General features: G+C 31.8%; 2 protein-coding genes across 3 annotated transcripts in view; one reads left to right on the top strand and one right to left on the bottom strand.

Annotated features, from left to right (window-relative positions):
- The window catches only part of LOC143060246 (E3 ubiquitin-protein ligase HECTD3-like), a 74,935-nt gene that overhangs the window by 26,606 nt on the left and 33,704 nt on the right, over positions 1 to 14,625 (bottom strand). The window lies entirely within an intron of this gene.
- LOC143060062 (uncharacterized) lies at positions 5,416 to 13,831 on the top strand. The gene is made up of 2 exons (XM_076233532.1): positions 5,416 to 5,658; positions 7,962 to 13,831. Exon 2 carries the CDS (start codon positions 7,965 to 7,967, stop codon positions 9,645 to 9,647), a length of 1,683 nt encoding a protein of 560 aa, XP_076089647.1. The 5' UTR covers positions 5,416 to 5,658; positions 7,962 to 7,964; the 3' UTR covers positions 9,648 to 13,831.

The raw sequence follows: 14,625 nt of genomic DNA, 5'->3' as shown, positions 1-14,625 counted from the left end.
AAAACCTTAAAAAGGATCTTTCAAAAGTAAATGGAGATGACACAAAACAGCCAAGATAGATTTCCAGTACTATTTAAAACCTGCAGGAAATTAAAGTTAAAAGAAGTAAGATACAAAGAACATAAATCCTTCCCACCACCATTTCAAGTTCAAACAACATTGCCAAGAAATTTTGCGACAGTAAACCACTTTACGGCATTCCACACGCGAATGGAAGTAGTACCTCCGGCCAAAGGGAACCCAGTCGAAGTGGTAGGGGTGTGCCCTATAAGTGTTGTCCAAATTAGGAAGAAACTTTATAAAACTGTACACTGACATTGTACTTACATTCATGTTACACAAATTTAATTTCTATTTAAAAACACATTTTATTTATACACTTACCATTATAATAGTTTACAACCATTTTAAAGTTAAAGACAATTCGAAAAATTATAGATCAACTCTAAATTTAGTAACTTCATTTGCATTGTACTATGTTTGATTCATTTTCTGTTCAACATTACATAATGATATAGAGTATCCCATAGCAACGTCAACAATGGACAATTATGACGTCACATACATGTTACCGTTTTTTTGTACTTCAGGGGTTCTAATTTTGTATACTTGGTCCTGATGAAGCCGATCTAATCGGCAAAACATGTCGACAATAAAAGATGCAGTTTACTTAAGTGTTGTTGTCAATGTAGCGGTATTTGATTTTTTTATGTGACAACCCTGCATACCATCTGGTATCCACTTAAGGGAACTCTACCAGCACAAAACATAGAGGCGTTGGTTCAGCAGCTCTTTATTTATCTTTTGATATTCCATCTGAACCCCTGCATCCCCGGATCCGCCTATACCACACAGCGCCGACCCCACGGCCATCTCTATACCGAGCAAGAACGAAGAATTCCAAGAAGCCAACAAACAACTGATACCATCAATTACTGCCAAGAAACCACCAAACAAAAGGAAACTTATATGAAGAACAAACAGAGGACTACATTCCTACAACAGGACGGCCAATATATCAAGATTTATATGTACCATCATTCTGTGCCATCATAAAATTAAATGTAAAATTATTTTAGTGTGAAACCTTAAAAAGGATCTTTCAAAAGTAAATGGAGATGACACAAAACAGCCAAGATAGATTTCCAGTACTATTTAAAACCTGCAGGAAATTAAAGTTAAAAGAAGTAAGATACAAAGAACATAAATCCTTCCCACCACCATTTCAAGTTCAACCAACATTGCCAAGAAATTTTGCGACAGTAAACCACTTTACGGCATTCCCGACGCGATTGGAAGTAGTACCTCCAGCCAAAGGGAACCCAGTCGAAGTGGTAGGGGTGTGCCCTATAAGTGTTGTCCAAATTAGGAAGAAACTTTATAAAACTGTACACTGACATTGTACTTACATTCATGTTACACAAATTTAATTTCTATTTAAAAACACATTTTATTTATACACTTACCATTATAATAGTTTACAACCATTTTAAAGTTAAAGACAATTCGAACCAGATGTTCCGCAGGGCGTAGCTTTATACGACCGCAGAGGTTGAACCCTGAACGGTAGGGGCAAGTATGGACAGCTCTAAATTTGGATTGTGATTAAATAGTTGACACAGCATAGGTTTCTGACACAGAATGAATGTGTTCTAATGAACTTAAAATGTTTGTTTTCTCTTAGAGCAATTCACTATGCTGTTGAATATTAATCCTCTCAAAAAAATGTTTGAAGAAATTTTCTTTTTTATTTATGAAATTTCAAATGAGAAAAATTGAACCCAATTTTTTTAATCACATCCCCCTTTCCCTTATTCCAAAACTAATCTCAATTAAAATTTCTAATGGAGTTTGCAACAATAACTACTCATTTAAATACATCATAAAATATTAAGATGTAAAAAAACTGCTTGTTATCACTGAATGGTAAAGATTATTTTAATTTATCAGTTGGTAGTAAAAAGTGAATATACATTGTATATTGTATATAACAAAGATTTAAGTTGATTCTGGACAAAGAAAGATAACTCCAATTAAAAAAAAATCTTGCTGTTGCACAATATTTTGCAATTAGATATTTCTTGCTTACTATTCTGGACAAAGAAAGATAACTCTAATTTAAAAAAAATTTGCTATTTCACAATATTGTGCAATTAGATATTTCTTGCCATTGCACAATACTGTGCAATTGAAGAGACTTGCTATTGCACAATACTTAATATAATAATTTTAGATCCTGATTTGGACCAACTTGAAAACTGGGCCAATAATAAAAAATCTAAGTACATTTTTGGATTCAGCATATCAAAGAACCCCAAGATTTCAATTTTTGTTAAAATCAGACTAAGTTTAATTTTGGACCCTTTGGACTTTAGTGTAGACCAATTTGAAAACAGGACCAAAAATGAAGAATCTACATACACAGTTAGATTTGGTATATCAAAGAACCCCATTTATTCAATTTTTGATAAAAATCAAACAAAGTTTAATTTTGGACCCCGATTTGGACCAACTTGAAAACTGGGCCAATAATCAAGAATCTAAGTACATTTTTAGATTCAGCATATCAAAGAACCTAACTGATTCATTTTTTGTCAAAATCAAACTAAGTTTAATTTTGGACCCTTTGGACCTTAATGTAGACCAATTTGAAAACGGGACCAAAAGTTAAGAATCTACATACACAGTCATGACAGTTAGATTCGGCATATCAAAGAACCCCAATTATTCAATTTTTATGAAATCAAACAAAGTTTAATTTTGGACCCTTTGGGCCCCTTATTCTGTTGGGACCAAAACTCCCAAAATCAATACCAACCTTCCTTTTATGGTCATAAACCTTGTGTTTAAATTTCATAGATTTCTATTTACTTATACTAACGTTATGGTGCGAAAACCAAGAAAAATGCTTATTTGGGTCCCTTTTTGGCCCCTAATTCCTAAACTGTTGGGACCTAAACTCCCAAAATCAATACCAACCTTCCTTTTGTAGTCATTAACATTGTGTTTAAATTTCATTGATTTCTATTTACTTAAACTAAAGTTATTGTGCGAAAACCAAGAATAATGCTTATTTGGGCCCTTTTTTGGCCCCTTATTCCTAAACTGTTGAAACCAAAACTCCCAAAATCAATCCCAACCGTTCTTTTGTGGCCATAAACCTTATGTCAAAATTTCATAGATTTCTATTAACTTAAACTAAAGTTATAGTGCGAAAACCAAGAAAATGCTTATTTGGGCCCTTTTTGGCCCCTAATTCCTAAAATGTTGGGACCAAAACTCCCAAAATCAATACCAACCTTCCTTTTGTGGTCATAAACCTTGTGTAAAAATTTCATAGATTTCCATTCACTTTTACTAAAGTTAGAGTGCGAAAACTAAAAGTATTCGGACGACGACGACGACGACGACGACGACGACGACGCAGACGACGACGCCAACGTGATAGCAATATACAACGAAAATTTTTTCAAATTTTGCGGTCGTATAAAAATTATAGATCAACTCTAAATTTAGTAACTTCATTTGCATTGTACTATGTTTGATTCATTTTCTGTTCAACATTACATAATGATATAGAGTATCCCATAGCAACGTCAACAATGGACAATTATGACGTCACATACATGATACCGTCTTTTTGTACTTCAGGGGTTCTAATTTTGTATACTTTGTCCTGATGAAGCCGATCTAATCGGCGAAACATGTCGACAATAAAAGATGCAGTTTACTTAAGTGTTGTTGTCAATGTAGCGGTATTTGATTTTTTTATGTGACAACCCTGCATACCATCTGGTATCCACTTAAGGGAACTCTACCAGCACAAAACATAAGAGGCGTTGGTTCAGCAGCTCTTTGTTTATCATATAAGTATAAATATATATCATTAAGCATTGTGTATACATTCATGACATTCTAATTACACAGTATTGTACAATAGATATGTACATTTGTTTTGTGTCAGAAACCTATATGTTTATGTCAAAAATTTTATCGCAATCCAAATTCAGAGCTGTATCAAGCTTGAATGTTGTGTCCATATTTGTCCTAACTGTTCAGGGTTTCGACCTCTGTGGTCGTATAAAGTGTGCCCTGAGGAGCATCTGGTTCCATTTGTAACAAGGCACAACCCTAGAGCAGTAAAAAAACTCCACCAAAATTCAAACTTGATCTTGGTTTTATGGTTAAAAGTATTGTGTATAAGTTTCATAACATTTGGTTGAGCAAACTAAAGTTAGATAACTGAAACGAAAATATTCAGCAAATTTTTACATATGTGAAGGGGCATAACTCTAAAACGGTATTACTATCGCCACCAAAATTCAAACTTGATCAGTGTTTGTGGTAATGAGAATTTTGTATAAGTTTCATAACATTTGGTTAAGACAAACTAAAGTTAGAGAACAGAAACTAAAATTTCCAGCTACTTTTCTATTTGTAAAGTAGCATAAAAACGCTAAAATGGTAAAAGTGACGCAACTAAAATTCAAACTTGACTTGTGAATTGTGGTTATAAGCATTGTGTATAAGTTTCATACAATTTGGTTCAGGCAAATCAAAGTAAGAGAACAGAATTTTTTTTTTGGATATATGGAGGTACGTATAAGTAAAGGAAGAACGTACATACTTACAGAAGAACAAGGATAAAACTCAATACGGTGGGAGCATAACAACAGCAGTATGACATTTTAATCAGTCATTCCCAATACTTTGGATACACTCGGGCTTTTATCACGTTTACGTACGTACATATAGTTAACAAGTAAAAGTAGAGCAGAAAATGTTCATTCATGAAATTTTTATGAATGAAAACGCTATCAAGCGTAGATTTTTTTAGATTTTCTCTTCAGGGCATGGCAGATCATCCGCGAAGTAGTGTTTGTGATACTCATTTTCAAAATGAAGTTAAATTCATCTTAATCGTCGGTGAACATTCAATTCTTTTTTATTCAAGCTGTAATCTTTTCAGTCAAAAGAGTAGTTACTCAAAATTTTAAAAGAATCTTCCAAGAACCAGAATTCAAACACTAGTATTAGTACTAAATTATCTTGGAGCGGTTAAAATGCGATAATCTGTCAACATAAGTTGTATAGAAAGTAGCCTATGGAAAGTAGCAATAGCAAGCTATAGCAAACTTTCCAAAAAATAATATAATTTCTCCCTAAAATAAATGTAGTATAAATAATATTATAAAAAGAAAACAACCAACAAGCATATCTAAATCCATCATGAAATCATAACAAATAAGTAAATACCTTTCCTACACACAAAAAATAAATAAAAGAAAAAAAACGCATCTAAATTTTTCCAAACTAAATGTTCTTGTACTTATTTAATAAATGATAAATTCTAGTATATTTCTCCAAACAAAAGATTTAAACCCCCTTACAAGGTCAATTACCGTCAATATATCATACATTTCATTTATTTGGGTCATGTAGGATCAATATCAATAAAAATAACTATATTTCAACAAACAAAAGATTTAAACCCCTTACAAAGTCAAATACAATCAATAGATCATACTATTCTGTTATCTGGGCCATGTCATTTATGTGTTTACTGATAACCATAGTCATGTTTTAACAAGTTCAAATTTGCTTCCTGGTTGTTACATACAGAAAGTAATTTCCGCAGAGATTAGATGTTTTTTTGAGGTACATATTTATAGTTTTACTGTAAAAGTTTACTGATTATTCTTACTTTCACCTTAAGAGCAGCCTATATATATATGGTATTTTTGTACTTATTTGTTTATTTTTTAGTTGCGGCAAAGTCAAATATTTATGGAAAAGTCTGCATTTATTCAAAAACAAGTTGTTGGCATGACACAGGTTATGTTTTTCTCATATATGTTATGATGGTATGTGTACAGTTTGGAAATTAGTATGGCGTTCATTATCACTGAACTAGTATATATTTGTTTAGGGGCCAGCTGAAGGACGCCTTTGGGTGCGGGATTTCTCGCTACATTGAAGACCTGTTGATGACCTTCTGCTGTAGTTTTTTCTATGGTCGGGTTGTTGTCTCTTTGACACATTCCCCATTTCCATTCTCAATTTTACATTGCTTATTAAAAATCTGAACCCTACTTGAAATCGTGAATTTGACCAAATAACAATGGACTGATTTGAAGCTTGGGTTCCATTCAGTGTTACCTAATCATATTCACCTCATCATAAGTGTTTGTATTATATTTAAATTGAGACTTTAATGGATTTTGGAGTGGAATTGAAAATTCATAGACAGTATTAACCCATGTTATTTTTTTAACTTGGTATTATAACTTAATAATTCTTATATGATTTGCATATCTATAAATACTTGAATTGGATTGGTCAATTAGAATTTTTCTCTAAGTTTACACTTCGATAAACCATGTTTCCGAAACTACTTTTGTAATCTATTCATGCGCGATACACAAGCTTGCAGTGATCCCGGGATTTTCAGCAAAAAAAACCAATTGCATAACAGTTGTGACTATTCTAGTGCATATATAACAAAAAAAGAAATACATTTATTGCACTAAAGCTTCGAAAATGTACAAAAATTAAATTTAATAAAATTCCGCCAAATGTCATGAAGGATTTGGCGAATTTACGTCATGGCAAAACACGACGTCATACGAATGGAAATTTTCAAGGGAAAGATTATTTAGCTACGTGTACGCTTTAAATTCGGATAAAATTTAATTAAAATGGAGTTTTTGAGGTAGGTGCTATTTCATTTCAGATTCCGTTGTATTTATCGGACATTTATGGTTTTTAGAAAGTCAAGATGGCGGCGTACTCCTCCTTAGCTACGACTTGCCATTGTGCTTTTGATAGTAAATATATATAGTAGCCATCAACAAAAAAAATGTTTGGCTGAAGAATTATAAGGATTAAACACATTTTTTCTAGAGGTTATTGATGTGTAAACCGGGCTCTTACTCACAAACTCAACAAAAAAGTCCTTTGGACTTTTATTCAGTTCGTGAGTTAATCGCCCCGGTTTACACATCAATAACCTCTAGAAAAAATGTGTTTAATCCTATAAAATATTCTCATAACATATCATTGAACAGGTACATTTAACACAGAACACATTGTTTCAGAAGAAAAAAAAACACAAATCTATTATTTCAAACACAGTTTATTTACAAGCTAGTGCAAGCTACAATAACACATTATCTTAATGTGCATGACAGTGCACTAACAATGCATGAACAGAGGAATCAACCTCTTGTTAAAAGTGGGACTTGACCTTAAGGCGGCTCATGAGTATAAATCAATTTTTTTTTATATATATATAGGATTTGGTATTTTTTCTACAAAAGAACTTTATCATATACTTGAGAAAAATAAAATAAAAAAATAGGGTCACCATTCATTAAGCTCACAATCTGCCTTCAAAAGAAGCATGCATTTTTGTTAACGTACTTTTTTTCTGTTGAACTAATAGTAGAACATTAGGTAATATATCGTAATAAAAAAAAGAACTAACTTACAGAATCCGCCTATTGTTTATTTGAAAATGATAATAAAAAAAATATAGGTCACTGATGAGTTAAAAAAGATATTTCAATTTTAATGCCAAAAAAATGGCATTTTTGTACCAAAGGGAGATAATTTGGAGATTTTCAATGATATAAACATTTTAAAGTCATCTAGGGCCAAAACCAATCAACTTTTGGTTGATTTTGGTACCATATCACATAGTAACAAGTAAAAGTGTAATAACGAAAATTAATAATGCAAAACATTTTTTTTTTTCTGAAATTTTTGGAATCTAGAGCCTCAAACAAATTAAGATAATTATTGAAGACATCATTATTGAACCTGACCTGTATTAAATTGATCATAAAATTATGGTTAAATCTTGAAAAATTTTGTTTACCTGAATTTAATCATTAGCCAGAAGCAAAAAAAATATTCATCATGCTGAAGATCTTGTATATTGTACATGTTTATATGTTCAGGTCATGGCGTCCAGTAAACCTATACCATGTGGACCTTGTCAAGAAGGAAAAGTAAAAGCTAAAGCTGACATCTGGTGTTACAACTGTGAAGAAGGATTGTGTTCAGCATGTTCTGGTCATCATAAAAGATTCAGAGGAACACGTGATCATAAAACTATTGATATCAAAAGTTATAAACCCTCCATCAGAGCTATCAAAACAGAATGTGACAAACATGGTCAACAGCTTAACTTGTACTGTCCTAGTCATTTAATGCCTTGCTGTGATCAATGTATTTCCAAGAACCATTCGAAATGTACTGGAATAAAAAGTTTAGCAGCTGTTGTGGAGAAAACAAAAATTGAAAAATCCAAAGATTCTATAGAGAAAGAAATCTACTCCATCTTACATGTTTTGGATAAAATGGTTAATAATAAATCAATAAACATTCAAACTGGAGAACAACAATGTGAAAACATAAAGAAATTATTCCACAAAATTAGGGAGAAAATGAATAAACATTTAGATCACCTTGAGAAAAAGTTATGTCAAGAAACAGACAACCTCTGGGATCAGGAAACATCAACAGCAAGAAATTTTATAACTGAAATTGAAAAGAAAAAGACAAACGTACAGAAAATGCAAGAGCATTTACTTAGTGTTACAACACAAAGTTCAAAACTACAATCATTTCTAGGTGTACATCAGATCGAACAACAAATACATCAATGTCAACAATATGTTGAAGATCTAGAAAACGATGACAGGGTTAAAGAATTTTGTATCAAAATGACCAAAAATGATGAGATAGAAAACATACTACAGCAGTTAGGATCCCTAGAATCCCTAGGAGAAGTAACAGTTGTTAAAACAGAAATAGCATTAAATAGAGAAACAAGTGTGAGGAAGGAAGCACAAGTAGAATCAAGAGAACAATCCAACATAAACAACATGACCATGAATATTGAGACAAAGATAGATATCAACATAAACAAGTATATCAGTGACATGATTTGTCTGATGGACGGACGAGTTATAGTAGTGGAAGCATTGGAGAAAGTTAATCTACTTACTTCTGATGGTAAACTACAGAAACAGTTACCTATACCTGGTGGATTCTACTGTGTTACACCGATCAATCAGAACACTATAGCCATAACTTATCCTGATGAGAGAACCATTAAGATCTTCAATATGGACAATGAAACAGTTACCAAAGTTATCACATTAGACAAATCATGCAGAGGTTTATCATTCTCCAATAATTCTCTGGCTGTAGGTTTGAGTGGTAAAGAAATCCGTATTATAGACTTGGAAGGCAATACACTGAAGTCAATACAGGTTGAGAGTAAATCATCCCTAGAGAACATCGTTTACTGTAATGACAGAGTAATCTATAGTGACTGGAAAGGTAATGCAGTATACTGTTATGATGAATCAAGTAAACAGATCTGGAATTATAAAGAGGATTTAACAGGACCAAGAGGACTTTGTACAGATAGTTATGGTAACATTATTGTAGCAGACTATTACTCTGGTAGAATAATAGTAATATCAAAAGATGGACAGGAGAGTAAAGTACTGATTGGTAAAGAGGATGGACTGAAGGAGCCTTGGTGTATTCGTTTTAAACATAATGAGTCTTCAGGTTTTATTTGTGATTTCAATGGCTCATACTTGACAAAATTCAATTTAGTTGATAGATAAAATATACACTGAGGAATCCTACAATATTTCTTTTCTCTGAATCTTAACAACCAACTATATCTATACATTTAGTAATACAAATTAAGGAATCAGTGACCCAATAAACTGGACAATATATCAGACCGTGTCAACCATCAACACCCTGAAAAATACTAATATCAAAATAAAGATATAAACAGTAAACATCATACTGTCCAGATAGCCTCAGTTGATAAAGAGTACAAAATGTGTTGGGATTTAATTTAATTAAAGCATCCTCTATGTTGTGATCAAGCCAATTGTATAGCTAGTCTGACATTTTTTCTAACTATAATTCTTCCAACATCTTTTTTTTGCTCTTATCTTGTCCATAATGTTTCTGTAAAAATGGTATTATATTTTGCCCAAAGCTGTAGAATTTGCAATATTGATGCAAATATTTATTTACATGTTTCAATTTTAGACACTGTCAGATTTGTTAACATTTTCTTTAAAACAAATATTTACAATTAAATGATGTTTACAAGAATAATCATGATAATAAGGGAAACCTTCAATCAAGCAGTATAATTATTCTTTATATGCCATTAATAATATTTGGTTTAATAATTTCCATAGAGGCATTTGACATCTACTTTCTCAATAACAACAGAAATTTAAAAAAGTAACTAATTTTTATCTAAATTGGTGTTCATTCCTCATATAGAAAAAAATACATTTCCTGTATTCAAATATAAATGTACAAATACCTATTGCTGATTTATTTCTAATTACTGTTGAATATTACTGATAACTTGTCATTTACTTAGGACTTGATTATTGACCTGAATCAGATGATATCGACACTGATTCAAATTACAAGTGAAATAATATCTGATTGCATATTTTATACATATATATTAAATTGAAAATGGAAATGGGGAATGTGTCAAAGAGACAACAACCCGACCATAGAGAAGACAACAGCAGAAGGTCACCAACAGGTCTTCAATGCAGCGAGAAATTCCCGCACCCTGAGGCGTCCTTCAGCTGGCCCCTAAAAATAATACAAGACTAACAAAGGCCAGAGGCTCCTGACTTGGGACAGGCGCAAAAATGTGACGGGGTTAAACATGTTTATGAGATCTCAACCCTCCCCCTATACCTCTAGCCAATGCAGAAAAGTAAACGCATAACAATACGCACATTAAAATTCAGTTCAAGAGAAATCCAAGTCTGGATATGTTTTTCATTTTTGTCTCTTTTTAAAAAAAAAAAACAATTTGATTAATCATTCAGCTTTCACAAAAAATTAACAGAATATTTAATGTAGTGTAGATTAATACATTTGTAGGTTTGCTATTAAGGTCAAGAATTTGTGTATTCAGTTAGGTTTGTAATAAATTGTGTCTATTAAATCATGTAACAGGTCGTGAGATATTAACTGTGGTGAATTAAGACTGAAGTTGATTCCAATTAATACTTATACCTTTGGGTTTAATTGTTTGAGAATCATGACAGATGATAACCATACTGACTCTTAGAGAAAAGTATTGTAGTAATACCATTTCAAACAAGAATGTGTCAACAGTACAAGGATGACCCACCTGCACCATTGTTTTCTATGTTCAGTGGACCATGAAATGGAGGTTAAACCCCTTTTTTGGAATTAAAACTAGTAAGATCACATCATATGGAACATGTGTAGTTCTTGTTTTATTTTGTAATTGTGTGTACATATTTAATGAGTTTTAAAGCATGTAATGCATGACTATGCCTTTTTATAAAAAAACATTTTCCTTCAGTATAACTGTTATAGCTTTTATTTGTATATACAGTGTCTCGTCAGTGTCTTTATAGGCTTGGTATTGATTCTTTTTTTTTATGATATTGTTATGTAATTTTATTGTAGATCAATATGTGACACTTTAATAATAAACTATTATTTATCATTATCGTTTTGTACTAAATATTTAAAGGAAATTATATAATCTAGCTGTACAGTGATATTAGGCCACAATTAAAAATATTTTGGTTTGCCCAAACCCTACCCAAAGGTTGAGACAGTGGGTAGGTAGGTAGGCATTTATTTATTTTTTTTTCAAAAAAAGAAATTGAAGTATTTGGTGTTTATCAGTCTTCATGCATATCTGATTAAAAAAAACTTCTTCAAATAAGGACAATAAAAGAATTTGAGTAGGCAGCTTTTTTCTGGGTAGGTAGGGTTTGGGCAAACAAACCTATTCTTTTTTATGGCCTTATGTATTGTAATATTAATGGTGAGACGTACATTAACTATTTGTATTTGTATTTGTATTCAAGTTGATTTTACTTCACCATTAGCAAAAACTACCTTGACCAAAAACTTTCACGTGAAGGGGGACAGACAGATGGACTGACAGACGCATGGATGCACAGACCAAAAAACATTATGCCCATAAAAAAGTTGGGAATCAACTAGGATACATCAATACACATCTTGACCTAAATTTTATTCAATGCATAAGATACTAATAAAATACTTTCAAAATTATAATCTACTAAATACACTGCACAGACCATGTCAACAGTCAGTATATAAGGATGATTTGAGGTGTGTTAGACTAATGTAACACTTGTTACAAGAAAGTTATGACTAGGTTAGTTTGGTATACTATTCCCCACCCTCCCACCTCTTACCCATATAATATGGGACTTAATCATTTCTTATTGACTTGTGTTAATTAATTTATGTATGGCTGACTGCACAACTATATACTGTGTTTGTTTTTTTCTACAATATCTATTTTAAGAAAGAAAAACAATTTCGGACGAGTGAAACGAGGGAGTAAATAATTAGATTGATGTATGTTATGTTTTCACAATAATTCATTAAAAGTAACTTATTGCAAATTTTGATTTACAAAGGAACTATCTAAGTGTATATCTAAATTCTAATATAAAAGAGTTGTTTATCTAATCTTTTCTTGATTTCAGGACAAACAACATATTTAATGTTGGCATTTGATGATTAAAATGGAACAAAAAATTTCTGCAAGTCATGAAAAACAAAATTATTTTCATGACATGTCTTCAACTTAGAATTTTGCTCCAATACGATCATATAGGTCCAGCATGGCTGAACCAAAGTGGGTTGATGAATCAATGGCAAACAAAACAATTTTAATTTTGAAATTATCAATTTCCCCCACCTTTGTAACAATATACCAACTTCACCTGCATATGGGATATATATTTCTCAACTTGTTCAGAATTGAAGAGCTTGTAGCTGCTATACAGACTTTTGTAAAAATGCATGATGGCCTTGAAGTATAGATTCTGGATACTTATGTTGTTTATTGTCTTATACATTGTTTCATTGTGTTATGGTAAATTATTGTATTCATGTCTTTTATTTTTGATAATGTGCTTTGTTAGTATGACTTTTTGTTTTTATTTGTTACACATATTTGTTTGTTTTTAAAGTGATTAAGATTATAACACAATGTCGATTGATGTACCACTATTTTGTATATTTTTACCTATGATGTACCTTTGTTTTATTCACACATCATCTTCAATAAAATGGAATATTCAGTATGCACCACATTTTTATGTTATGTCTTCATAGACAGAAATCAAAGAGCTGAAGAGCTCTGAGGGGAAAGATGGCCATTGTTTTAAATTTTTTTTGTGCCGGAGGAGGGGGGTATCTTTTGATAGTCTACATACAAAGAATAAACAAAAGAACAGGTAAAACATGTAGAAAGTTTGACAATATTGCAATTAGTTGTTGTTTAATGTAATTTCATTTCCTTAGTTAAGAATACATCATGAGGTCAATTTTGACCAATGTAAGAGATCTGCACCTTCTCAATACAAACATTGATTAAAGTTGAAAGTTTATAGTTATCTAAAATTCAACTGAATTCTATCATTTAACAACAACTACAATATTTTTTGAAATTTTAGTTGTGTACCACTGAACTGTAGGCTAGGGCCATTCTCCATTTTGTGTGACAGTACTCTAAGATTTTTAATTTTCTCTCAAGAAAGTGAGGACTGAAAAATCTATTCTGAAGTTTTAAATTTTCATTGATAAAGTTCTCAGTTACAACTCTCATCACAGGGACACATGTACTTATAAAAACCAATATGATTGATATAAGCTGTGTGAAGCTTGTTTCCAGATCCTACATTTTGATATATTTGTAAATTTCATTAATAAATAGTTTTAAACTACAAAATGCAACGATTTTATTTGTTTATATTTTTTTTTACCATTACAATGATTATGTTGGTACACACCATTTTGTTTAAATGGAAAACTACTTATCATATACTAAATGTCACATTTCAAGTGTTCAGATACATTGACTTTTATTTTAGTGGATAATTACTCATCAATTGAGGTGCTCCTGTATTGGAGAAAGATTCTCAACAGACTTTTACACAAAGAATGAAAACTGTTGTTTCTCTCGCCAATCTCATGTATCCCCATTTGCATTGTTTACCGCGAAATTTGCAAGTTGCATGACCTACAAATTAAAGCTCTGCATGTTTGAATCATCTGCAGCAAACATGATTATGTTTAAATTAAACAAATACCAATTTTTAATTAGTACACAAATTTTGAGAATGATTTTAATAATCAGTAAAGGATATCCTTGCTTCTACGTAGTGTGGCATTCCAACTATGACATCACTGCAATGTAGGTTGGATATATTTAGAATATTTCGTAATACTTGTTTTTCCAGATTGTAAAAGAAACGTAAACAGTGTAAGGGAGAGCTAAAGAAACAATAATTTCATGAGAAACAGAAGGGAAATGCGTTAAAAAGTGTTTTGAGTCAATCTATTCATATGTGTGTCTCCTTCTCATCAATCTCAGTAAGATTTTGTGGGGGGGTTTCCAAACTATAAAAACAAAATGATGTGAGGGCTTGGCACTCTGGCCAACCACACAGGGAATTGACGGCTTAAAGCAGTCTATCCCCAAAAACAGTCATTCCTAAGCATGCTAAGTAGACCAGCAGGACT

This window comes from Mytilus galloprovincialis, chromosome 1 (assembly GCF_965363235.1).
Source record: "Mytilus galloprovincialis chromosome 1, xbMytGall1.hap1.1, whole genome shotgun sequence".
Classification (NCBI taxonomy): Eukaryota; Metazoa; Mollusca; class Bivalvia; order Mytilida; family Mytilidae; genus Mytilus; species Mytilus galloprovincialis.
The sequence above is the reverse complement of the archived record's forward strand: the minus strand, read 5'-3'. Positions and strand labels throughout refer to the sequence as shown.

Excerpts from the sequence above, each read along its gene's own strand:
- LOC143060062 (XM_076233532.1), top strand. The coding sequence starts at position 7,965 with ATGGCGTCCAGTAAACCTATACCATGTGGACCTTGTCAAGAAGGAAAA.